This window comes from Astatotilapia calliptera, chromosome 4, assembly GCF_964374335.1.
Source record: "Astatotilapia calliptera chromosome 4, fAstCal68.1, whole genome shotgun sequence".
NCBI lineage: Eukaryota > Metazoa > Chordata > Actinopteri > Cichliformes > Cichlidae > Astatotilapia > Astatotilapia calliptera.
This window is the reverse complement of record NC_137425.1, coordinates 29,994,403-30,021,307: the sequence shown is the minus strand read 5'-3', so window position 1 is coordinate 30,021,307 and position 26,905 is coordinate 29,994,403. Positions and strand designations below refer to the sequence as shown.

At 39.4% G+C, this 26,905-nt stretch overlaps 1 protein-coding gene across 1 annotated transcript; it reads right to left on the bottom strand.

The window, feature by feature from the left end:
- Positions 1–6,162: 6,162 nt before the first annotated feature.
- On the bottom strand, positions 6,163–15,645 carry hoxb1a (homeobox B1a). The gene is made up of 2 exons (XM_026163749.2): positions 8,222–15,645; positions 6,163–6,914 (listed from the first exon to the last, which is right to left on the bottom strand). Exons 1-2 carry the CDS (start codon positions 9,048–9,050, stop codon positions 6,568–6,570), a joined length of 1,176 nt encoding a protein of 391 aa, XP_026019534.1. The 5' UTR covers positions 9,051–15,645; the 3' UTR covers positions 6,163–6,567.
- Positions 15,646–26,905: the final 11,260 nt, after the last annotated feature.

Sequence of the window (26,905 nt, the reverse complement as noted above, 5' to 3'; positions counted from 1 at the left end):
CCTTCAAATGATTTATTGGGGGAATGATGCCAGACTTATTTTTCTTCAGAGCAGCAGCACTGAGTCAACAGGCTGACTCTGCAGGGCTCACATGCTTCTCTGTGGACAGAGCTAAGGAGGAGAACTACTGAACTCCGGATGACCCCTACAGATAAAAACCAGCACACATGCTCACCACTGCACTGTCTCTCTCTTTCTCTCTCTCTCTATCACACACACACATTTAACTTAGCACGTCATAAACACTAAAATCTTACTTCAGTTTGCTCTCATTTATTTATTGTATTTGTTTATTTCTGAAAGCCTTATCAAAATAGATATAAAAATCAAAGTGATTAAAAACTATTCAGTTCAGTTTTATTTATTAATATAGCACCAAATCACAACAACAGTTGCCTCAAGGTGCATGATATAATTACTGCTTGAAGGTACATTATAAAAACATATTAAAATGTAGGCAAGAATAAGTTGCCATCTATCCCAAACTGACAGACCTAGATTCATACCTATGGTCAATTTAGAGTCATCAGTTAACCTCTTTGGACTGTGGGAGGAAAATTAACTACCCACACAGACGAGCAAACTCTACACAGCCTGCTGGTGGATTTGAACCCATGACCTTCTTGCTGTTAGACAATGCTTATAACACCACTATTATTGTTATAAAAACATTTTTTTAAAGTGACGAACTCTTACTTCATGTTCCCCAGTAGAAAGGTGTCAGGACTTTCTCAAATGCAATCACTATTGTCTAACCAACAACCAAGAAGAAGAAGAGGTTATGTTATGTTGATCAGCTCAATAATTTAAAAACATATTGATGTATACTGTGAATACACATCCCACTGTTTGGCTCTAATTGGTCAGACCACAAACTTTTTTCAAAAAGTGAATTTAGATTGATCAAAAACCAAAGTAATACTGATCACGTGGCTGGTTAGAAAAAACAGAGCATGTAGAGGAATTTTAACATGAAGCACTATGACACGCTATAGCTCTTTGTTTGGGGTAAGATTGTGGGTGCCTGCACATGCTGTCTTCAATTTGAATGAAAATGTGAACTCTTGAACTGTAACCGCTCCACTTTATTTTTCACTGCTTTTTATGAAGGCATTACACACACAAACACATACTGAACACAGCAGCAGACAGTGTGTTGAACTTGAGATGAGTTGTGGAAAGTAAAACAGGAGTTTGAGGTCAGCCCCAGTGAGGTCATCATGAAAGAATTTCCACTCTTTGCTGAGGTCTTTCTTTCATTTCTCTCTCTTACATACACTCTTATCTTGTTATTTGTCACTTCATCTGCTAAAGCACAATATTTTTGTCCTGCTTCACCAATTTAACTATAGTATCAAAATCATGTTTGCAAGAAATTTGTAGGAAATTAAACATCTAATGCATGAGACTGTCTTCTTTGTTTAGACTTGGACACTATACTGAGATAAGGAAACTAAAACAGCAGCAGCAGGAGGGTTGCCAGTGCTCATAATTTGAGTAATTCTCCTACTGTTAGGTATTTTACATTATTTCAACATAATAACTGCATGCCCTGAATTAAACTCTTTTCCTGTGAGATCACACTAACTCGTTAACAAACTGATACGGTGCTCATATTCATTAAAGGAACACTTAGTAAAGACATCCAATCCAATTTCAGTGGGAAAAAAATCATGCAGGATACCTATGCTCATATGGCCTTAGAAATTAAAGGGATCCCACATTGTTTGATGGAAATGAAACTTAGAAGTCACCCCAAAAAAATCAAAGTGAAAAAATGATGCCATTTTGCAACTCAAAATGGAATTCAGTTCAATTCAATTTATAATAATAATAATAAAGACCCTACAATAATACTCAATAATACTCAATAGTTCATATTGCCCCAACGTGCTTGCATGCCTGACAAGGTTGGGGCATCTTCCTATGAGATGATCGATGATGGACCATTGACCATCCTTGACAATCTCAGGTGCAAGCTGGTGGCATCGGATAGACTAAAACATAATGTCCCAAATGTCTTCAATTCAAGTTAGGTCAGGCAACCATGGGGACAAGTCCTGGGAAGGAGGAACCTAGGACCCACTGCACCAGTGTACGGTTAAACAATGGGTTGACAATGTGTGACACCTCTTTCTCACAGATGTTTTCAAGTTTTAGTCATTTTCAGCAATAGGTGCATCTGACCTTGTATTACTTTTTACTTGTACCTGATAATGCACCCTGGATGCATGTATGGAGCACAGGCCATTTATTCTCTTGGCCTCTGCTTCTCTGGTATATCTCCTCAGCCTAGTGGCAAGGGCTGTGAGACTTTGTTTGGCAGTTTCTAGTACCTCAGTCATGGACATTTTACTTCTTATTCATCCATGGCCCTCTACAGCTCAGTTAGCTTACTAATATGCAACCAAATTTCCCCTTGTGGGACAATTAAAGGATTATTCTTCTATTCTCATATCCTTCTGAGTTTCTCTGATTCTGGCTCCCAGCCTTGTTATCCATGCGGGCTTTCTCTACACGCATCCTTGGTTTTATACCAAGTTCTTCTTGGTTTGCTGTGGCAGAGTCATATCTGAGCTCAATGGTTTCAGTGAGACTGGTGGTGGGGATGGTGCATAAAGCAATTTTCAGATCTGCAAGTATCTTGTCTGATGGGACTTTTTCAGCTGGGGAAGTTGAAGTGCTGTAAAAAGGATCTGTGAGTGGCTTCTGTCTAATCTTTATTTGTCATGAAGTGATGACTGAGTTTCCCAGTTAGCCTCTAGGAGAAGAATCTTTAGAACAGGAGTGATGAGAAGGTGATGAGGAGTCTGTTTACATGTTTAGATATCCCAGAGGGTCACCTTTAGATAGAGCTATCCACCCACAAAGGTCTGTAATATTCCTCACTGTGTGGAGGAAGGTGGATTCAACCACTGGCAATGCGGCCCTGTGAATTGAAGGAAAGCCTGCGACTGAAATGCATAAAGCTCTCTCCATGATGTTTTGTGCAAAGCATTTTTAATAGACATATACATTTATGTTATTTATATCATTCTACTCTTTATGTTATGGTCTGCAATAAAACTTTCAAGCCAAAAGAAAAAACTGACTTTCAGTTATTTTTTTAAAGACAGAAGACTTTCAATTTCAAACTAAAAACATTATAATGATGACTGTTCCATGGTTTAAATCACATCTTTCTTTTTGCACCCTTAGGTTCTCAATTTTAACTTAAAATCTTTCATTAAATGTAACCACTTTACACTAAATTATACAGAAGTGATGTACTGTATTTCTTCTTCTATATGGAGGACCAGAAGAGTCATGCTCATTGAAAAAAAGAAGCCTAAATATCGAATTGTACGATAAAATATGTATTTGTTCATTAATTTACAAATTAAGGCAGCACGGTGGCACGGTGGTTAGCACTGTTGCCTCACAGCAAGAAGGTCCTGAGTTCAATTCCACCATCAGGCCAGGGTCTTTCTGTGTGGAGTTTGCATGTTCTCCCCGTGTTTGCGTGGGTTCTCTCCGGGTACTCCGGCTTCCTCCCACCGTCCAAAGACATGCAGCTTGTGGGGATAGGTTAATTGGTTAATCCAAATTGCCACTAGGTGTGAATGTGCGAGTGAGTGTGAATGGTTGTCTGTCCCTATGTGTTAGCCCTGCGACAGACTGGCGACCTGTCCAGGGTGTACCCCGCCTTTCGCCCTATGACAGCTGGGATAGGCTCCAGCGCCCCCCGCAACCCTGAAAAGGATAAGCGAATGGATAATTTACAAATTCATTTAATTTACTTAAATAATTTAATTTAAAATAAAAACACTATTTATCATTCAAATTTTTTCAAAATGAATTATTAATCCATTAATAAATACTTTAAATCCAAAATGAATTTCATTTTAAAAAAAATAATTCTCAGTGAAAACAGATTTTCAAAAGGCAATTTTGAGTTCTAAATAAAAAAACCTGATTTTTAAATATATGAAGAAAAAAAAATTGGATAAAGGAATCAAAGATTTATTTTTGACATTTAAAATGGTGATTCCACTCCTCATCTGAAAATCCATTTCCGCACTGCATTTCCCGTTCCTCTTGGCTCATGAATTAGCTATTATGGAAACAGATTTGGGATTAACTACTGGATTAGCGCAGTCATTTGGGTTCTAGGGGCTGTCCTACGCTTTTGGTACAGTAAATTGTTATTAATTAATTTATGAATGTAACACACATGATGCATTCTGAAATAATAAGAACACTGGTGGGATTGTTTCCTCAAATCAAAAACAACAATATTAAACATAAATGTGGACCTCTGGCATCTCCTGAGTTTAGACAGATGGAAATCCAGTTTCATACCTTTAAGTGGTTTTCCTGAGACTTTTCTGATGTATTCAGCACTCTGATACAGTCTTAAAATTGAAACAAATAAACAAACAAACAAAAACAAAACAGTATTATCTATGAGTGAAGAACCAATCAATTCATATCATACACATACTGGTGTCAAATGTTTGGCCAATGTGTCCAAATAACAGCCAAAGAGTATAAGCATACCTTCTAGATGATTTTGCAATGTGTGAAAATAGAGGAATTTTGGAATGTTTTACTGTATTTTCAAAAGAGAGCAGTGTGTTACAAGTCATTAAGTCATCAGAGTGCTTATTTAAATTTTTCCAAGCCACAGAGCTGAATTATCTTCAGTTTTATAGCCTTCTCATGGCCTCTTGGGCTTCATTTTTTCCATGTGTGCGAGTAGACTGACTAGATGTGGAAAAACTTAGATATATGGAATTTAGGACATATTTTTCTTACAACAAGCTGTATATCATCTGTTTTGTAAATCCACCGTTCATTCAATCTGAAAGCAGAATGAAATTAAGCCTTTTGGAGGGTTTTTTTGCAGATTTTTATGCAACAGTTTCACTTTTTTGGTCCACTTGAGGTCAAATTGGGCTGTGTGCACTCCATTAATTAAAAGGAATTTGACATGCATGCATTAGACACTTCACGGTCAGTTTAAAAACAAAGAATCAACTCTTAATCAACAAAATAATTTTATGAGGTAGCTCAAAGTAGAAAAGGAGGCAGAAATATCACTGAGAGTCTCTTCAAGGCAGCAGAACTAAAATGAACCCTGTTCTCATTTAAAAACAATATAAGAAAAAATCAGTCACATCATTGTCAGTTCAGGGTACAGGCTGACATCAAACCCAGCCATTGTTCAGGAAAACAGACTCCTGAACAATGTAAACATGATCTGCTTGGATAAAATTATCTGGTACTGGAGTGGGTACAGGCGAAGGGAGATTCCAAACACAATTTTATTTTTCTAAAGTCATATTTAGGAGTGAATCACTTTATGTGAAATCATTTTGTCTGGAAAAGGAACATTACCCCCCTATTACACACACACACACACACACACACACACACACACACACACACACACACACACACACACACACACACACACAGACATATTATCTAGAATCAGAAATATAAACAACACATCCAATAAGTTATTCTCAATGGCAAGGACCCAGTCAGTAAAAATTAAACACTTCCACTCTTCATCTTAAGTTCAGTAGTTTCCCTAAACCCTGTCCTTTTAAGTGCACACAAACAAACACTCTACATTAACCTGAATCTAACTGACATGTTTATATTCTAAATCAGACTGCAGAAGAATCACAGCTTTTGTAAATGCTCATAAAACCTGAAGAAAACATAACATTCCAGCTTCATGTATCTTCTGTCTGAAAGTGTCACCCTGTAGTCACATAGTGCAAAGACCATAGCTGCATAGGAAGACACATGTAGGCCAACACTAGAAACAGTAAGAAACAGGGAAAAAAGTATGTTCAAAGTGTACCAGATAGCACTATATTCTCATCATTAGGCTTCCTGTGTTACCAACATAGCTCAGAACCCACATCATCATCTTCACAGTTTTGTATATATCTCCCCGAGATCATTTACATTTGCAGCATTCATGAAGGCTTTTAGGTGAGTTTTAGTGACATAGTAAAAGCAAATTTTATGGGATTGACTTTTTTAAATATAGAAAGTTAAATGCTATAACAGAATGACTAAAATAGATTTCCCCCCCCAAAACAATATTAAACTATTAACAAAAGAACTGTACGCCCCCCCCCCCCCCCCCCCCCCCATCAGACTGAAAGATTGATCATATAAAGATGATGCCATCGTCATTATCATCATCTACATGAATGAGTTTCACTAAAAGACCCAACATTAACTGCTCCCCTCATCCAGTTTGTATCAAAATCTATAATCAGATATTTTTATGCATTTTCTGTTATCTCCATGGCATAAGTGCCATTAGTTTGTCAAATCAGTGCACTTACTATATGTAACTGTCAATTATGTCACTAATATACATTTTTTCTTTCCCTAAAATGCACTGAGAACTTATTTTCTCCATGTTCATGTACATGAGGCATAAAAGTCCATCTGAATGGGTGGTCGGCCATTATAGAATTCTGGGACTTAGAAAATCTGTTCAACAGGCAGTCTTTTAAGAATGGGTTGATGGGTGTATCACAGTGGTACAAAGCCAGATTACGTCTCCGAGCTCGGGGACGCGCCTGGAGACGTAGACGCGGAAGAGCGGTCAGTGTCTTCCAGCTCCTTGTTCAAGCTGCTGCCGGTACCGGAAGAGGAGGAGAATGGCCGCGCAGACGCGGTGGCGCCTTCCCGCTCGCGCTTCTTCTGCTTCATGCGTCTGTTCTGGAACCAAATCTTCACCTGCGTCTCGTTGAGCTCGAGCGTGGCGGCGATCTCCACGCGCCGCGCTCGCGTCAGGTACTTGCTAAAGTGGAACTCCTTCTCCAGCTCCGTCAGCTGCCTCGTGCTGAAGTTGGTGCGCATGGCGTTGTTGTGGGCAAGACCGTAGTCGGCCACTTTGACTGCGAAAGAGATGGACAAGCTGTTAGACGAATGTTTTATGTTTTACTTGTACGTGTAATGAGAAAAACGCTCGTTGTTACTGGAGCTAGATGTGTTCGTTATTAATTAGAAAATAGAGATATATTTAGCTTTAGTCAGAGTTTGGTTTGTGGTTTGATATCCATAATTTATTAAATTACATCAAAATAAATACAAAGTGCATCACAAAGATGAGGTTTAAAAAACACAAGCAGTGAAGGACATCAGTGGGCCTAAGGAGGGATGGAGAACCAGCACGGGGGTGTCGGTGTTGGTGGTGGAGCTGGTTAATAGAGGGGCTGCTTTTAAAGATAACAAAGCAGGAAAGACTTCCAACGGAGAAATAACCTGTCTGCTGTAATCATTAAGACACACACACACACACACACGCACACACACACGCACGCGCACACACACACACACACACACACACACACACACACAGAGAGAGAGAGAGAGAGAGAGAGCTCACACTCCTGGGCTCAGCTGACCCAGACCAAAGTATCTACAGATACGACTGCATAGTGAAGTCCGAAAACGACTCTGATTTGTACTTTTAGTGCCATTCAATTAACTGTGTCACAGTAATAAAGTCCAAAGCGTTCCTAAATGCAACAAAGCACTCTGTTAATAAAAATACAGTGTATTCATATATCAGTTTTTCAACATCTGTTCTACCAGTTATTTAAAGTGAAATTATTTAAAGGCCTAATTTATCTGTGACCATTAGTCGTGCTGGATGGTATTAACGAGCAATCTTTTTTTTATATGGGAACTTCTGTCTTCTTTTTAAGTGCTCGCAACAACGAATTGCTGTAATTCATTATGGGCCTTATTTATGTTGGAAAACCACAACTGTTATTTTTTTCTTTCTCTCTTTCCTCTTCTTTGACGAATTGAGTAATTAAGATAAGTAAAAAATAATAATAAAAAAAATAAAAGCCTGCCATCCGCACAAAGAAAATAGTAGTAAAAATATGATGTATTTTCTCTGAAAGGATAAAATAATGTTGTAAAAATCATTTCGATCAAACAATGTTGTTCTCTGTACCATAAAGTTCTGATCTACAAATTATGCTCCTGACTGCATTCAAGCTACATTCACTCCTCATTGACCGTCTTAAAACGAATTCCCCCGCTCTGTTTGTTTATTCGTGCATTTATTTTTGACTGCATTTCATATGAAAAACATGCCATAATATTATACGAAACTTTTGACGGACTGCAGACTTAATCTCACGATAAGGTTTTATTAAGACGTTAAACGGATAAGTGAACCCTCTCTCACCTGTCTTCGGTGGATTTCTCTTCACCTTCATCCAGTCGAAGGTCTGCCCCTGCCCGGCCTGCTGGACCTCATCGTCCCCTCTTTCACGATCCTGAGATACCGGCAGCTCCCCGTAGCCTCCCCCAGGCGAAAGCTCCAGGTAGCCTCCTGCGTCAAGAACCCCCCCACCGATCTGCTGCGGGTACTGTGACCCAGCAAGGGTGCGCTGAGGCCCGCAGTAGACCCCGGTAAGAGAGCTGTAACTGGGGCCGACGGTTGAGGCCGAGTTGTGGAAGCTTGATTGATGACAGTAGGTGGAGGCCAAAGAATCCTCCATGAAATACTGCGGATGGACGGAGTTTGGTGCGCCTGTGGCAGCAACATACTCCGAGTTTGTGGTGCATGCCTGGCCCACATAGGCCCCCGTGTTGCAGCCGTTACTATAAGGAGAAGGTATTACACTCTGCAGGCTTTGGCTCTGGTGAAGCTGAGGGTGATTGTGATGTGTTGGATGTTGGTAGCCGCTGTGCGTATGCTGTTCGTGATGTTGAGGAGGATGTTGCTGATGATGCTGACTTACTCCTCCGCTGGCGGTGTCCGCCCCAACGCCCACGTACATCCCTCCATCCGCGGTATAACTCGCTCCTACGTCTCTGTTGTCATTTCTGGACCCGGGGACAGGAGAACCGCTGAGGCCTGTTTGGATGCTCACGGGGAATCCCTGACGCTGATCCAGGGGAAGGTGATGGTGCAGGTGATGATGGTGGTATCCAGATTTAGACGCAGAATAAATGCCAGTTGGTTGTCGGTTACAAATAGAGTATTCCACAAAGGAGTTCATGTTGTCCATGCAGACTCGAAGCACCAGGGAATTGGTAAAATGTCTCGACTTGTTATCAGCAAGAAACACGACCGAGGTTAATAGAAATTCGTTGAAAAGCAAAAATCAAATAACTAAAAAATCCATTTGAAAGTTGTTCCTATAGTCGGCAGTATGATATAGAATCTCCTTGTTGTGTGCAAAAAGCAGTACAAAAATCGTGTTGGTTTTTTAATTGAAAAACCCTTAAAGTAATAAAAAAAAAGTCGCGACAAAATTACATTACAAATAAAAAACTGTAGACATTTCCAATGTGAATGAAAAAATGCGAAGGCTTTACTTCTCCAAACCAGAAACACATGTGGTCTGCTGCAGTTTGTGTGTGTTTTAAAGGCCCTACTCTATCAGTAACTCAACCTGTGTTTCAAAGGCTCGTCAGTGACAGTGGAAAACAACGGGAGAGGACTGAAAAGAATACAGTCACATTTTCAGCTTCACACAGGTTACACCCAGTCTTCCTAAAGTCTGTCTTTTTTCTTCAAATTCTTCAATTTTCTCTGGCTCTTGCTCTTCAATTGTCTCCCTCTCTCCGTTTTACCGTGTCACTCCTTTTCTTACCTCCATGGCAGGTCACGTGGCTCGTCGCCTATGGTGACCGGAGGCCAGAAGTTTGTTAGCTGGTCACGGGATCGAGGGAAGCCGTGTGTGTGTGTGTGTGTGTGTGTGTGTGTGTGTGTGTGTGTGTACGGGAGGAGGGGAGAGGCTCTTTCTTTCGGTTCTGGAGTCGAGTTTGCACGCACGCGCGTTGAGTTGGCCCATTTGCCTCATCCATCACTCGCGGTGACATTAGCACGACAAAGAGACTTCAATCAAACCGGCCCATCAATCTGATATCAGCACGGATCTGTCAGAGCAAAGAGAGAGGCAGAGAATAAAAGAGGACCTGTGAGCCGGCCTGCAGCTTCCAGACCTCCTTCCTGCAAAAAGCTCAAAGAAAGAAGACTGAAACTAAACAAACTAAATACAGTACACTGGTACCATGCTACTATCCCTTTATTAAATATTAATACAACAAGTAATACTGGTTCTACATCTACTACACAATAAAAAAAAATCAAATTTATTATAGTTTTGTCCATGCTCAGCTAGTATAACATTGCACTCCAGTATAAATTGTAATTCAGAAACACAGAACAACACCACATCAAAGTCAGTGATAATTCACAGTCCACTGTTGAGCCTTTGGGTATATCCAAACCTACTGTATATGTGGACGGAAAAAAGACAGTGATATAGCTCCCTTTTTTGGAAGCAGGCATTACAATAACACTGAGCATGTAACAATAAAACCAATAGACAAAGAGAGTGCTAAAACAGGAAATGTGTTTAGTTTGGTATGTGATGTAACTGTTTGTTCTCATTTAAATTTCTTCAAAATAAACCTTGTTCATGTTATTGTGGTTATTTGTAGCAAGTAATATAGGGTCCATATTGAAAGAACTTAGAATTATCTTTTAACATAGCTCCTTAGTGTTTGAAGGCTTCCTAAACCCTGCGCCACCTCAGCTGCTCTGTAAAAAACCCCTCAGGTGACACAAATTACAATCATCTATTTCAAAATTAGATTTCAGCATTGAAGACTCTAGTTCTGACTTACTGCATACTCTACTTAGATAGCTCTCTTTCCCTCACCACATGGCGTATATGCAATACTGTAAAGGGAGACTCTTTAAATGTGAGGAAAGGCATCTATGGAAAGTGTTTCAACCTGATTTTCCACAAATTGACAGAAGTTCATGTGTGAAAACAACTTTACATTAAGAAACAGTAATTGACTTCATTTATCCTTGGCATGTTAATAACAATTCTGTCACTTGTGTTGATGAGGAGTGGTGTCAGGTAAAACACATCTTAAGTTTGGGATGAAGAACTGAAGCAACTACCAATGACAGCAAAAAACTGTTCATTGACATAGGATAGTGTAGTAAATATATATGTCTTTTCTGTATTTTCTTGTCCCTCAAACCCCAACTGTCCACAACAGATGGCTGCTCCTCTCTGAATCTGGTGCTAAGGGAGTTCTTCTTCCCCACCTCTGCACGTGTTTGCTTAAAGGAATACAATATTTGGTTTTCCAAAATATTGCATTGTCTTATCTTACAGCATACCGATAATGGGATGACTGTTGTTGTGAACAGGTCTACAAAAAATACTTGAAAAAAATGAATTAGGTTACATGCAGTGTCTACTAGAGATCAACTATTAGCTACAATGCAATATGTGATGAGCAAATTACTGGATAAGGCGTGACACTGTGCTGAGCACCAGCTGTTCAGCTCTGACATTTATCTGTATGTGGATGGTGTACTGACTCGTTGTCTTCCTGTAACAGCCACTTATGCACTTACAGAATGCGTATTTATGAGCCAACTAATACACACATACATATATCACATAAAATATAACTTAAACACTAGGAACACGTTTAGCCATTTTGGGGTAAAGTTAGCTGTTTTTTATAACAAACATTTCTCTCGACAGGACAGAAAAAATCTCTCTATGGATTAAAGGGCTCCTATTGATCAGAAAGCTCAATTGCAAGGGACTTATGGGAGTCAGTTTACTTTTCAACAATTGCATTGGGAAGCCATAGATTTCCGATGAGTGAATGTGCATGTGCAGGTGCCCGTGTGTGAGTGTGTGCTAATTGAATGAATGAACTGATCTGTTACACAAATGAGGTTAAAGTAGACAGGAGGCATTTTAGTGGGCCAAATCCTGCTGGTCTAGCAGAGCAGGAAGCAAGGATGACAACACAATGTACTTTCTGTGTGTGCGTGTGTGTACATGTGTATATATCAACGGTCTACAACTGTGCAATCGTTGAGGTTTTTTGGAAGAAGTCTTTTCAGTGGAAATGTTTCAGAATAGGACTTTTAATTCATTTTAGTCTTTCTATGTTTTTGTTATATTCTTTCAAGGAGAAAGGGGAACAACATCTCTTCATTTCTTACATTCATATGTATTAAACATTTGTTCCTCAAGTGTGTACTTCACAGCCTGGACACATTCTCATTGGTCATTAGCCTCCATTATAACTGCCTCCAATGAACCCATCATCAATTTTTCCCCTCCAGAGCCTGTGTGAAGTGCCTGACAGCAGGCGTACTGCAGCCGTGCCGCTATGACGAAATCAGAACGAGCGGCGTGGGCGAGCGACAAGGAGGGAGGTTAATCATCAGTGAGGGGCTGAAAGGAAAGAGAGGCAGAATGAGTGGGCAGGATGTCTGCAGGAATAGACCAGGACAAGAAAAAGATTAAATGACGCCTACACCGCTGCCTGGGTGGTGGAGAGCCTAAAGGAAAGAAAAAGAGAGAGAGCGGGGTCAACTGGTCAAACTCGACTGTGTCCCCATGTTTAGTTTTTTACATCCATGTAATTCTGTAATGTTAGTTTTTTGTGCAGGTTTGTACCTGGTTAACACATGATAATGCCACATGATCTAGTAAGCAGGTGTAAATGTGAAAACTAAGTAAAAAGTACTACTATTTTTGAATAAACACAGAAAATTAAAACACGAGGAAAGTGAAGCCACAGCTCTTTTTTATTTAGCTTCAACTAAACCACCACTTACCATTCCACCAAATTATAGTAAAAATTGGCTAATATAATTCATTCACTAAGGCAGTTGTGATCAACCTGTATTTCTTTCTTACTCCTCATTGCTCACCACCCACATAAGGCACAACATGGGTCACATATGGGTCAGGTGCAACATGTGTTGGGCAGCGAAGCAGTGAAGGCCTGGCAATCCAATCTCTGGCTGTTGAGGCTGACTCTTGGGACATAGAACGTCACCTCTCTGGTGGGGATGGAGCTTGAGCAAGAGGATGAGGTTGAGATATAGCATCAGATGTATAAATATAGATATAATCCGTGCTTCCATGCTGAGTAACACTGTAGAAGCACTGTTACTCAGCTTGATACACTCAGCCTTCACAGAGCTGCTGGGTGTATCAAGCAGCGGCTAAACCTATGCTTGAAGCCACTGAGGTGTTCGATGGTGGGTGTTGGACTTCCTCACTGGCAGAACTCAGGTGGTGAGGGTGGGCAGGTGCTTCTCCAACAGCATCACCATCAACACAGGAGCACCTCAGGGGTGTGTCCTCTCGCCACTGCTCTACTCCCTCTACACTTCAGACTGTGTGGCCACCCATGGCTCCAACACCATTGTGAAGTTTGCTGACGACACAGTGGTGTTGGGTGCCATCTCCAACAACGATGAGGCGGCCTACATGGATGAAGTGAAGAATCTGGCATCGTGGTGCCAGGACAACCACCTCCAGCTGAACGTCTGCAAGACCAAGGAGCTGGTGGTGGAATTCAGAAGGGGTCAGCACAGAGACTACAAGCCCATCATCATCAATGGAGCTCCAGTGGAGAGGGTGCAGTCCTTCAAGTATCTTGGTGTCCACATCTCCTCAGACCTGACATGGGCTGCCCACATTCAGGTCCAGACCAAAAAGGCTAGGCAGCGCCTGTATCACCTACGACAACTGAGGAAGTTCAGGGTCTCTCCAAAGATCCTCAGGATTTTCTATACAGGCGCTGTGGAGAGCATCCTCACACAGAACATGACATCGTGGTTTGGGAACAGCTGTGTGAAGGACCAAAAAGCTCTGCAGAGAGTGATCCGTACAGCAGAACGCTGATGCAGGATTGCTCTCCCCCCGCTTCAGGACACCTACACCAGGAGATGCCGGACTAGAGCAGCGCAGATACTGAAGGACCCGTCCCATCCAGGCAACAAACTGTTCCAACTTCTGCAATCTGGTAGAAGGTTCCGCATCTTCCGGGCAAGGACAGAGAGACTCAAGAGGAGCTTCTATCCCCAAGCCATCCGTGCCCTAAACACACACACCCGCCCTCTCACATCATCTATAATTGACTGAGACAGGACTCTCTTCCAGACACTCTAAACCAAGGCACAATGTACATTTCAATTCCTTTAATTTTAAATATGTTTATATTGTCTATCCTGTAAAATAGTCAGATGTCTATTCATATTAATGTACAGAATTCACCTGCTTGCTGCTACTACTGCACATTCACCCAGTGTATATACTATATGTATGTATATATATATATATAATGTTCTTCCTCTACACCCCCCCCCCCCCCCCCCCATTTTTGCACATGTCGAGGAGCGTGTCAGGCTACATTTCACTGTGTGTTATACTTGTATAACTATGCATGTGACAAATAAAGAACCTTGAACCTTGAACGCGATGCCACTGTTATGAATGAAACTTGCCACACTCCAATAACTCCAGCCATACTCATCTTGTCAATTTAACATCTTTATTGTATTCCATTGGTTGTATTTGTTGTTCAACAGTTCTTTTTATCCAGTGTCATTTATCATAAATGACAACAGCGCAGTGGTCACAGACTGTTTGCTCTTTCTGACCAATAACACCTGACACTAATTATGTGTGTCTACCTTAACCTCCTAAGACCCGAACTCTTCCACTGCATGCATTTTTCATTTCTCTTTAATATTTGGACATATTGGGGCCCGATGAATGTAAAAACAAAGAATTACCAGATTTTTTTTTTTGCCTTATTTTTGTTTTTAAGAAAAATGAGAGCCACATATGAGGATATTCATTTAAAATTTTGATAGAACAGTAGCACTATAATGTCCTCGTCAGTGGATATCAGGCCCTTGTAGAGCAAAATTCAGTATTTTGGTCTAAATAACCCAAAATGTGATGTCCACATATGTGGACGCCAGGTCCTAGGAGTCTCATAAACACACCATACAGTAAAACACAAAAAGTGACCCCTAGTGGCACACATTAGGTAACAAAACAAAAAATGGCTCCTACAGTGCCCCTCCTGGACACTCCAGTTCTTCTTCACTCATGTAAATGGCCTGTACTTGTATAGCGCTTTACTTAGACCCTAAGGACCCCTAAGCGCTTAACACTACATTCAGTCATTCACCCATTGGCGATGGCAAGCTACATTGTAGCCACAGCTGCTAGCCACCACCAGTAGGCAATGGGTGGGGTGTCTTGCCCAAGGACACAACAACTGAGACTGTCTGAGCCGGGGCTCGAACCAGGAACCTTCCGATTACAAGACGAACTGCCAACTCTTGAGCCACGATCGCCCCATGTAGATAACATTAGCAGGAATGGGTGCCTGATCTGAACCTGAGTGGTATTGTGTTATTGTTACAGTTTGTCCATAATGAACACCATGTTTGAACATAAGGATTTTCAAAAGTGCATGTGGCACCAGGACTCCCTGATTGAGTTTGGAATCCCATCATTAGATGAGCTCTCAATGAGCACCACATGATAGTGAGGTAGAGTGGTGTGGGAGGATGCTGGAGAGGCCCTCCCAAATGTATAGTAAGCGTTCAATCATATGATAAGGGAGTGTCTGACAGAGACCCCTGACCACAAAATCTTCAATTTCCAAGTCTTGCAGAACTTCAAAGACATTATGAGGGAGGCTAGGAACATCAAGTCTAAATTAAACATGTTTCACACCTCCATTGTTGAGGCAGCTACATGGATCTGTGGCTGCCACTACCTATACCTGTCATAGAAGGAATACCTTTGACATATTCAAGTCTACATGTGAGTTTACCTGACTAGGCTACATAATAATAATAATAATAATAATAATAATAATAATAATAATAATAATAATAATAATAATAATAATGGATTGGATTTATATAGTGCTTTTCAAGGCACCCAAAGCGCTTTACAATACCACTATTCATTCACTCTCACATTCACACACTGGTGGAGGCAGCTACAGTTGTAGCCACAGCTGCCCTGGGGCAGACTGACAGAAGCGAGGCTGCCATATCGCGCCATCGGCCCCTCTGGCCAACACATGTATTTTGTAGACATTTCACTCCATTTAACTGAGCTACTATGGGAGGTACTATGGGAGAGTATGTGCTGTAGTTTGTTGGTATCAGCCATTAACTGTATTAAGCTCTTGGTCTGAATTGCTGGCAGTCAGCCATAATTATTCCCAGTGACTCCATCAGGGCTCCGCTTTGTCACCAATTCTGTTCTTAAATTTTAAGGACAGAATTTCTAGACATAGCCAAGTGGGGAAAGCATTCCACTTTGGTGGCCTCAGGATCTCGTCTCACGTTTTTGTGGATGATGTGATTCTGTTGGCTTCACCAGGCGTAGCCTCCAGCTCACACTGGAGCAGTTCTCAGTAGGGATGGGTATCGAAACCCGGTTCTTGTTGAGAACCGGTTCCCACTGTTTCAATTCCTTGGAATTGTTTGCCATTTTTGCAAACGATTCCCTTATCGATTCCAGTCGCCCCGAATGAGGTCACCACGTTGCGGAGTGTCATTTACCTGGCAGGAAACAAGGTACCTAAGCGGCTCAAACGCTCAAAAGTTTGGTTATACTTTCCGAGAACGGATGACAACGGGGCAACTTGCAAAGTAGATATTTCATTTAAGGGAGGAAACACTACGAATATGCAAAAAACACACGATTACCTTAAATGAATGTCGTGTTTTTAATTCCGCTCTGGACTCGTGAATCTCAACCCAGCAGCAGCGGTAACGTTTGCACGTCCTCTCCCGTTAATGCGGCAGGTAAATAATCAACAACAGTGCATATTATGTTTGAAACCATGGTGCACAGCTGAAAAAGGGTGGAATACCCATGCTGAGTCAGGGATGATTTGCTCCCCCAAGTGTAGGAGTTTAAGTATTTTAGGATTTTAAACACAAGTAGGGGGACAGGCGAACAGGAGATTAGTAGATAGACTGGATAACATTACTGTTCCTGCAGTAATGTGAACATTGTACCAGTCTGCCGTGGTGAAGAAAGAAGTGAGTGTTGTTGTGTATTCAGTTTAATTCCCATTTAGCCTTTTGTGTGAATGTGTGTGTGAATGGGTGGATGACTGGATATGTAAAGCGCTTTGGGGTCCTTAGGGACTAGTAAAGCGCTATATAAATACAGGCCATTTACCATTTGCCATTTGATTCATTTTTTCAGACTTTTGGGCTTTTTTAAAATCTACTTTGTGCTTTCAGTCTCATTTGGGTCCTCCACCTCAACTCTTCTGGGCCTGAACTCCAATATAATACAAAAAAACCCCCAACAACAGACCACAAAGCCTGAAATGCTTACAAAATCTCTCAAATATGCTCTCGCATATTATTTACAGCCAAATTTCACAAAAAAATGTAGCTGTTTCCCTGATGGTTGTAGTTATCATTTAAACACAGTAGGTTATACTCAGTGGGTACAGTTATTTAAATGGGCCAGAAAATGACATGCTAAAATGACTAATATTTCACTCAGTCAACTGAAGCCATTGTTAATTTTGTAATGTTAAAAATGTTGTTATTGTGTTTGCTAGCCTATTCTGGCATTAATTAACACAAAACTCCTAATTTACTGTTCCACTAACATGTTTTAATTTGATTTACATGTGATGTTAACATATGGTCTTGTTTTACTTATTAAAACTGCATCTAAACATTCTGTAATGCTATATCTCAGTGGAATAGCTACTGTATGGCACTAACCTCCATGAACTACTGAAAGGGTCCATGATCTACTATTGCAATAAAGAAATGGTCCACTGGAGTGAATGGAGATGACTTGACACTTAATACAATATTTTCTTAAGACAATGTTTTCTATAAAACATTTCTCTAAAAACAGACACTTTTTTAATTTAACTAACTTAAATCCTATTTTAGGATAAATCTATTTTAAATTTGCTATTAGGGATATATAGTTTTATTACTAAAAAATGTGATGAATCACTTACAGCAATCAAAAATAAAACTGAATGTTAAAATAAGTGTTCGCTTCTTTATTCAATTTCTTTTTATTTTATTTTATTTTTTTTGCCAAAAGTATAAAGTGTTTCTTCAGATGGCCAAAAGAGCCACTGGTTTAAGACACCAGACCATAGTCTTCCATAAAAGCCCATTAAGTAGCTTTTTAGGCCCAATGAAAAAAAAATATGAAAACGAAATGTAAGTTTTTCAGCCTGTTTGGTAAAAAATCTATGTGCCCCCTACTCAGTCTCAAGCGGGCTTAGTTGCTCTTTGGAACCACTACTATGAATTTCTGGGACTATATGTAACAATATCAAACTTGTGTCCTTGTAAATAAACCAGTAGTTTGTGACTATGAGACTATTTTGGGTCAATAGGTATACTTGTTTGCCTTCACAGAAATAGTGCAGGCTCCCCCTGGAGCCTGCACTATAGGGTTCAACTTTACAAAGATATCCATCTGTTATCTTGTGTCACTTACCCTAACATGGTAATCCTGATAAGTGGTAACATGAAAATTGTCTAATGAGCTTGGAAAGAAAGGCGTCTGGACTTCTTTGACCAATTTGAAAATATTTATATTTATATTATTCCTTCCTATTCTTCTGTTTGAAAAAAAATATAGTGTGTTGTTAAACACTATACAGGCTGAAAGGAAGACAGCTGACATAGTGAAAGAAGTGAATTTGTGGTAGGAAAAGCATTGTGCAGCAGTAGTATTTACAAGCAATCTATGAATCTAAATCTTTAAATCGTGGCTTTGGCTAGTAAAAGTGTAAAAGTACTATATAAATGTAAGTTGTTTAATGTGTGTTAAAGAGTTTTAGCCTGAAAGCACCAGGATATGTCCTTCAATGCACATATTAAACATGTATGTAGGGATGCTTTCTTCCATTTGAACAATGTCTCTAGAATTAGAAGCATCCTGTCTCAGAGTGACGCGAAACAAACTAGTTTTTGGTTCTGCTGGAGGTTCTTCCTGTTAAAAGCAAGTTAATTCTTACTACTGTCACCAAAGTGCTTGCTAATAGGGGGGCCATATGATTGTTGGGGTTCTCTGTTTTCTCTGCATTATTGTAGGTTAACGAGGATGTTAACTTACAGGTATGAAGTGCCTTAAGGTGATCGTTGTTGTGATTTGGCTTTATATAAATAAAATTGAATTGAATTTCAAAAATGTAAAAATGTTCAAACCAAGTCTCTTGCGTGAATTTCTGCCTTGCAGTTCATTTGATGAAAGGTGAGGACTTGAATATGAATTGGTCCTAGTGCTTAGTTGAGAGATACAGGGTGATGGATACCCTGGTCAAGCTTCCTCATGTGGGTGACAACAGTGGTACAGACAGGCAGATGAGTTATCTGCCTGTACCAGGTACCAGCTGAGTTCTGAGCAAATTCTTCCAGAGAGCATCAGACCAGTACCGAGGCAAAAGTTACGTTTTCCCACAGGAAATGACAACACTTGAGGAAACCCAGAGAGGTTTCTGCAGAACAGAGAAACAGGAACATTAAAATTTCAAGAACACACAGGGAACATTTAGGAGCCCAACTTCCACCACCATTGGTACCAATCTGGCAAAGAGTAGTGGCTAGAGCTGCTTCTTAAATACTGGCAGCTTGATAAGTATATGAGCAGCAGGTGTGTAGGTTAGGTTGGAATTTATAGAATGTTACTGCTGCCCACTGACCTGTATTATTGGTCATTTTTGCTGTCCTGGAAAAAAAATGAAATAAATGTGCAAACCTGTTGAAATATGAAATATGAAGTTAAAGGGTTAGGGTCGCTTTTCTGATTATCTTTTTCCACTTACCAGAGTCTCTAGCTGGGAGGGCAGGTGAGCTGTGAGGCTTGTCTCAGGTAAGGCAGAGAGTCTTAGTTATAAGCTCAGCACCAAACTACCTCTGACTGTCTGTTTATGTTTCTGAGTGTTTGCATTTTTTGTGGTGTCTATCTAGGACTAAATTAAAATAGGTTAAAAGGTAGCATTAAGATGCAGAGACAAAACAGAAAGCTGATTAACTGTGATTGACTGTAACTTTAATCCCTTCTTCAAAGAAATGTATCAGTCTGATTTTAGATGCTTCTTCTTCAGTTTTCTTTATTTGTCTGTCTCTCATTTTAATATTCCTGTCAACCGAATGGCTCCGGAATCAGGAAGTTGTGCTCCAGTATTCCTGGAAAAGAGTGGAGATATGTGTGTGTCTGTTTGTCTGTACATGCACGTGGATGCAATTTTGTGTGTGTGTGTGTGTGTGTGTGTGTGTGTGTGTGTGTGTGTGTGTGTGTGTGTGTGTGTGTGTGTGATCTGAGGGGCTTTCAGAAAATCATGAAAGATGATATAGGAGACATGGTGAAAGCAAAGCACTGACTGAGTGAAGGAAACGGAGGAGACTGCTTACATAGTTGCATTAACTCTGTAACCTGAAACACTGATGCAGATATTAAACAGAATTTATTAATAACATTTACACATATTTCAGCTGATGAGAAAGAGAGAGAAATTGTCTGCATCGCTGACATTCTCGTTTTTAATTTCTTTTCCAAGTTTGAGCACCATCAGATGACATTAAATAAACCTGCTAATGAAATTAAAGTGATATTGACATTTTCTGCATTTGTGAAGTGATGATGTTAAATAAGAAGTAGATCTTCTACTTCATAATTTTTGTACCTTTTCAGGACATCATCATTTCACAATTTACTGATGTTTGACAACCAAAATGCAATGCATTGCAGATCCTGCAGGAAATGTGTACAGAAAACAGAAATTAATGATGAAAAAAACTAATTAAAAAAACAAAAAACAAACGACTCCTGTCACTATAAGTCAAATTCACAGATCCAGCATGCTGATTCCGTCTAACACAGTTTTTTTTTTTAATGTAATGCAACATGACTGTTTTTTTTTTTCTTTTCATTTTTTTTTCAACATTCCATGTTTGGAAAAGGGAAGAAACATCCAAAAGAATACTTGGCTGATGTTAGAACCTCTAAGTATTGCTACTACAGGCTGTTGTAAATCAATCAACAAACCTGGGGCCAAACAGCACCAAGGCAGAAAAGTGAGACATGATCTGCGATGTAGTTAGTATGTTATTAGACAGTTCTTCCTGTTTTTTGAAACATGCCATACATGTGACCTAAATGGACAGTAGTTTCTCACATATCTTAGATCATCTAATGAGATTGCTCTGATGGTGCCTAAATTCAAATTTAAAACAGTTCTTCACACTTTTTTGATCCAGTTTGAGTTGAGACTTTATTATCAACCATGTGGGATCTAGGTTGTTAATATTTGCAATCACTACCATGTATTTTAAAGAAAAAGAGAAGCACTTAAAAAAAAAAAAAAAAAAAAAAAAAAATATATATATATATATATCCCCTGATTGCCAATAATGTTAAGAACATTTTTCAAAGACAAAAATCTAACATTTTGATAGCATTAAAGGGTATGATTATTGTTCACAATCATTGAGGATCAAGATCTTTATTTCTCTTTTTTTGGCTTCTGTAACATTTTGCAGTACTTTGGTCAACGTTTGTTGTTTTGAAATATACTCTGTTTTTTCGGTTTTAATCTCCTGACATTGACTGGACCAAAATAATTGTGGTTTGGTTATAGTCAAATCAATGAATGTGGATACTTTCATAACAGTGATGTCATTAATGCTTTTTTAAAAATTTTGTTATCGTTTGTATATCAAATGGTGAAAAAAAACAGAACCAACAGTGAAAAGGTGAAAACGAGATGAAGGTGATCTTCTTGTGTATCAAAGGACTGCTTTGAGTCTCTTAATGAGCTCTTATGCCTCTGCAATTTCAGCTGACCTGACTTTCATCACGTTACCTGTGATGAAAGTTCATTTACCTATGATCAAACAGTTTTCCACAGTTTCTTCCTCTTCACAAAATGAGAACCAAGTTGAAGGGTCACCATTTGTAACAGTGAAGGAGCTCAAGTGTAAGGGAACCACTAATAAAAACTTCCTTGACATGCAGAAGAAAAGGATCTTGATGTTTTTTGATTACAACACAACACAAAAGTCATAAGTCATAGAGAGAGCCTGAGAGATTATACAGCACTTTGCATTTAATCATTAATTTCTGGCTCTCTTCCAGAACTTTCTTTTGTCCTCTCTTCCTTCCCTTGCAGCAGATGGCCACCCTTCCCTTCCCAACAGTTTCTTCCTTCCCAAGTACTTGCTCAAAGCGGGTCATTTGATTGTTGGTGTTTTTTCTGTATTATTTTAGGGTGTTGGGCCTTGAACGCCTTGAGGCAACTATCTCCCTCCTATTCACACACATGTATTCTGTCTTGCCTCTACTTTCATTCCTCTTCTCTTCAGTGCATACCTCCACCTCTTCAAGCTCCCTTCCACCTGCTTCCTACTTCTCACTACAAATTACAAACATCATACTTCATTGAGACTCCTGCCTGACCTCATCTGTCAACCTGTCCATCACTACTGAGAACAAGAAGAGGCTCAGAGCCAGTCCCTGATGTAATCCCACCCCCACCTTGAACCCATCTGTCACTCCTACCGCACACCTCACCACTGTCATCCAAGTCATGGTGGTCTAAAGAGCCTGAAAAAGAAGACAAATGGACTTCTTTAAGTTTTGTGAAACTCTCCTGAACTGCTCTCTACATCTCCAACAACACTCTCAAAGCAAATATCCCATCTGTAGTGTTCTTTGTCAGCATGAAGCCACATCTTAACCTAGCTTCAACAAAATAAGAAGCCTATTAGTGCCCGCAAATAATACAAGTTCACAATAGATGTAGTAGCTATGCATTTCATACTCTTCAAACTGAAGTCAAATGTTGGAGGTCAGAGTAATTATGTAGTGTTCCTCTGCACACAGAATGGTGATGTGAGAGAACAGTGGAGAACAGAAGAGAAAAGTCAGAGCTGGAGGGGGATGGACACAGCTATCAAAGGTACAGGTAAAATTAATCATAGGACAGTTAAAAGTTGCAGCAAGCAAATCACAAAATCTGGAATTTCCCCTTGTGACAGAGAGACATCTTAAACAGACTTTTTATGAAAACTCAGAATTTTGCAAAAAAAAAAGTGTTTTGGGTAACAAAAAATTTATTTAATATAGTATTTCAAAAAAGGTTAATTACCTTCAACTCTGGCCACTAGATAAGTTTATAATGTCTTATAAAAAGCTGGAGCACCCTTTTTAAGTGTGATGTTATAAAACACATCGTAGTATTTCCACCATGCATTTTTAGATGCATCATCATTATTTGATTTTTCTCAGTTCTTGGCTGCCGGTTAGTGGTATGAGTCGACCACTCAGCAGTCTATTTAGTGGCAGTTAATTAGTGCAGTTGAATTGACTGACAATTGTCTGTGTTGGTCCCTTGGCAAATACCAGTAATCCCATGGAATGGCTCTTTATTGACCTATTAGTAAGCGAGTCCATGAGAGAGTTTTGTGCACATATGGAGAGTGATTTGTGTTTGGTGTGTGTCCTCCAAGGCTACCACTTCACAACTCAATATACAGAATTGTGTGTGTGTCTGTGTAGGGTGGGGGGGGATAGCTGTCCAATCTTTGCTCTCACATCCACAACAAACAGTATATTGATGGCACCCTCATAGGTATTGCTCACCTCTCTTTGGCTCACATACAAGACTGAATGGAAGGTAGTTTACCTACCATTAACATACAGTGGAAATGATTCTGTCACTGTACACATGTATGTGACTCAAGGACAGAGCATGCACACACTCTAAACCCCAGTTACACATTTGTTTTCTTTAGTTATGACTCTGCTCCTTATATCACCTCTTATTTTTATTTTATTTATTGCTTTCAAACAAACTGGACAGACCTTTTGTTCAGGTCCCAAAACTGTTTAAATGTGTTGTAATTGTGTCAAGAATGCACATTAGTTTACCTGTTGCCAGGTTGGAGAGACTTTCAGTGAATCCCTTATGTTGTCCCTTATTGTAAGATTAAAAACAAACAGCTTCAATCTTCCAATTTTGGAAAAAAGTACAGTAACAAGTCATTTTCTATACCGGCATTATTGAATGCCTTTCATCTAATACTAGAAATGTTGCCCTCTCTGGCATTATAGGATATGTGCTGTGATATATGATTTCAAATATGTTGCTGTATATTTAAGCAGATAATAACAAGTGCATCTGATCATATCAGATGATAAAATTAGGTTTGAAAATAATCCTAAAAGTATGGCAATACCAAAAAAACTTGATGTGTACACGAGTTTCAGAACTTGAGACAAATCTAGGAACCGATCCGTGCAGTCTAACAAAACGGACAACTTTGAGTTAGCCAATCTAACACAAGGCTGTCTGATAGCTGTCTGTTTATCAGACAGTTGTGCAGAGAGCTTCTTGTGTTTTGAAACTGTGCTAAAATAGAGTTTCAAACAGTTTTCAAAAACTCTCGAAATTATCTTTTCGTTTTTTTTGTTTATTTTTTGTAAGCTGTTCCAGTTATGAAAGATATAATAAGCCATTCCAGCAGTGGAATGCTTCAGAACCGCATCTGGTTAGGCTCAAGTGACAGAATGGTCCAGTGGCCCTAGTAATGATAGGACAAAAGAGGAAATCCATTAACAGTCACAGAGCCACAAAACTGGAATAAGGAGGAGGTCAGGGTGGATATTGAGGCCAATAAAACACATAACTTCATCACAGGCTCTGTGTTTTCTATTTCTAATAAAACTTTCTTTATTTTTAGCTTTCTTCATTTTTGGGTGCCTGGTAACCTGAACAGCATCTATAAATAATATGTAAATCATGTATGTCCTAGGGTCGCAGCAGTGAAACTCATCATACAGTTACTCATAGAAAAGCTGCTCTTAAAACCAAATGTTCAGGTCCAAATGAAATTCAAAAGCTGCACTCATTGACACCACAAGCAGAAGTGTAGTTTTGTTTACCGGAGCTGTATACAGAGTAGGTTATCCTTCCAACCTGCTTCAAATAACCTTAACATCCTATTATAATAAATAGGTAGGTTTGGTTTTTTTTTTGTTTTAAACCCTTACAGCGTCACAGCAAATGTTGAAGGGGTTTTAAAGAAAACAATTATGTGACCATCAGTCATTTCAGGAATGCCTTGAAATGATGTCTGGTTTGGCTCAAGTGACAGGACCCTCTAGTGGCCAGAGCAATTTTCATGGGAACAAAAGATGAAGTCAGGTGACTTTGTCTTTAGATCCCCCAAATCAGCATAAACAGTAGGTCAGGGTGGATAGGAGGGTCCATCAAACAAGAGTGGATTTGAACAAGAATTTTTTTCTTTTGTTAATGATACTATCAGTGAAATGCACCTCTAAGTTTGTTTATTGGGCCTTGGCTTTTTGGTAATTTAATTAGACTCAAAATACTTACATAAGTACATATTTTTAAAAGCAGAGAAGAAGGACAGTTGCATAATTCCCCAAATGTACTATTGACATAATATTAGTATTTAAATAAATATTTAAAGTCTTTACCATAGGATCATTTATTTTACAGATTTTTTCTGTTCCCTGCAATTATTACCTTCTCCTATGGCAGAGACATACAACCAATAAGGTGGTTAGAATGGAGGACTTGTTATTATTTATTATTAGATCCCCCTGCTACAGTATTGTTTGCCCTGTTCATGCTGTTAGCTAGTTGATATGCTTAATCACAACAACAAATAAATAAATAGAAAATAGGGGTGTTAGAAATTTTCCAGAATGCAAAGATTATCTCATTTTAGCCCATTACTGGATCTAAATTAAAGGGTTTATCACAAAATACAGTTTTATTCAATTCAATATGTAACTTAGGGGTAATTTCGAACAATTTTATGTAGCAATCCCACTGGTCTCATGTATGGATTTCCTTATCTGAGACAGGCTGGTAACTAGTTCAGGGTGCCCCACCTCTAGTTCTATGGTAGCTGGGATAGCTACCAGCCCCCTGTGACCCTGAATTGGATAAGCAGAAAAGATTATGTATAAATATATCAAATGATAAGCTATGTTTCCAGTGTTAGAAAAAAAAAACAGTTTGCACAGTAATGTGATACAGATAAAATATTCACTTCTTTGTAAACTTTTTTGATTGCCAGGTTATGAAACTAATTTTGCCGTAGTCTTTATGCATTCAGGTGTGATGTTGTTGTATTAACAAGTAACTGTTTCTTTTTCTACATGAAAGAAGGTTAAGTATAAAACTTCTGCCATTAAAAATAGTGTTTCATTTTCTATTTAAGCCCATCCCTTTGACTTGTAGGTCAGCAGCAAAGCTAGCGAAGAAGCTGCAGGAGCAGCAATAGCATGACAGTCTTTTGAGAGGAAAGTTTCCTCTTGACAACCAGGATGATAAAAATCCACTACTCACATATTTCACCACTGCTGCTAAGTGGGTGATCTATCACACCTGAGTTATGCAGTATCACACACGTACCCTTACACACATACACACAGGCAGAAATCATAATGATGGCAATGGTGATGCAAGAGATAAAGGAGCAGCCCGCATATTACAGCATGGCAGCAGGCCGACAGGCGGTGACAGCCAGGAGAGAGAGATTATTGGAACACACACACACACTCTGTCCCCAATACACACATGCAGCCACTCAGAAGGTAAGATATGTCTCCCAGCATAGAGATGCTGGGAGACATATTATTGCTGTAATCTCTTTGTCTACAAGACACACTTAGATGAATGGTTACAGAAGAAAGAGAGATTGTAACTGCAACTGTGTTTAACTGCATGTCGCACAGCCTAGTCTCATAGTTAATACACTTATTATATGGTGATTAGAATAGCTTTTCGGTTAAATATTTTTTAGGATAGTTTGAATTATCCTTCTAGTTCATGCAGTGCTCACCTACTAATGTACAGCAGAAGAGTAAACTGAGAAACCATTCCTTCCTAATGAAGCACTTTATAATAAGTATGCAATGTAGAATGACACATGAGTGAATATCCGAACAGGAGATGAAAACAGGAGTTCCACACAAATCTCCTGCTGTTTATAACCTTTTTATGG

Coding starts and splice junctions, on each gene's coding strand:
- hoxb1a (XM_026163749.2), bottom strand. CDS start 9,050: ATGGACAACATGAACTCCTTTGTGGAATACTCTATTTGTAACCGACAA. Junction 6,915..8,221: donor GAGAAATCCACCGAAGACAG/GTGAGAGAGGGT, acceptor TCTCTTTCGCAG/TCAAAGTGGCCGACTACGGT.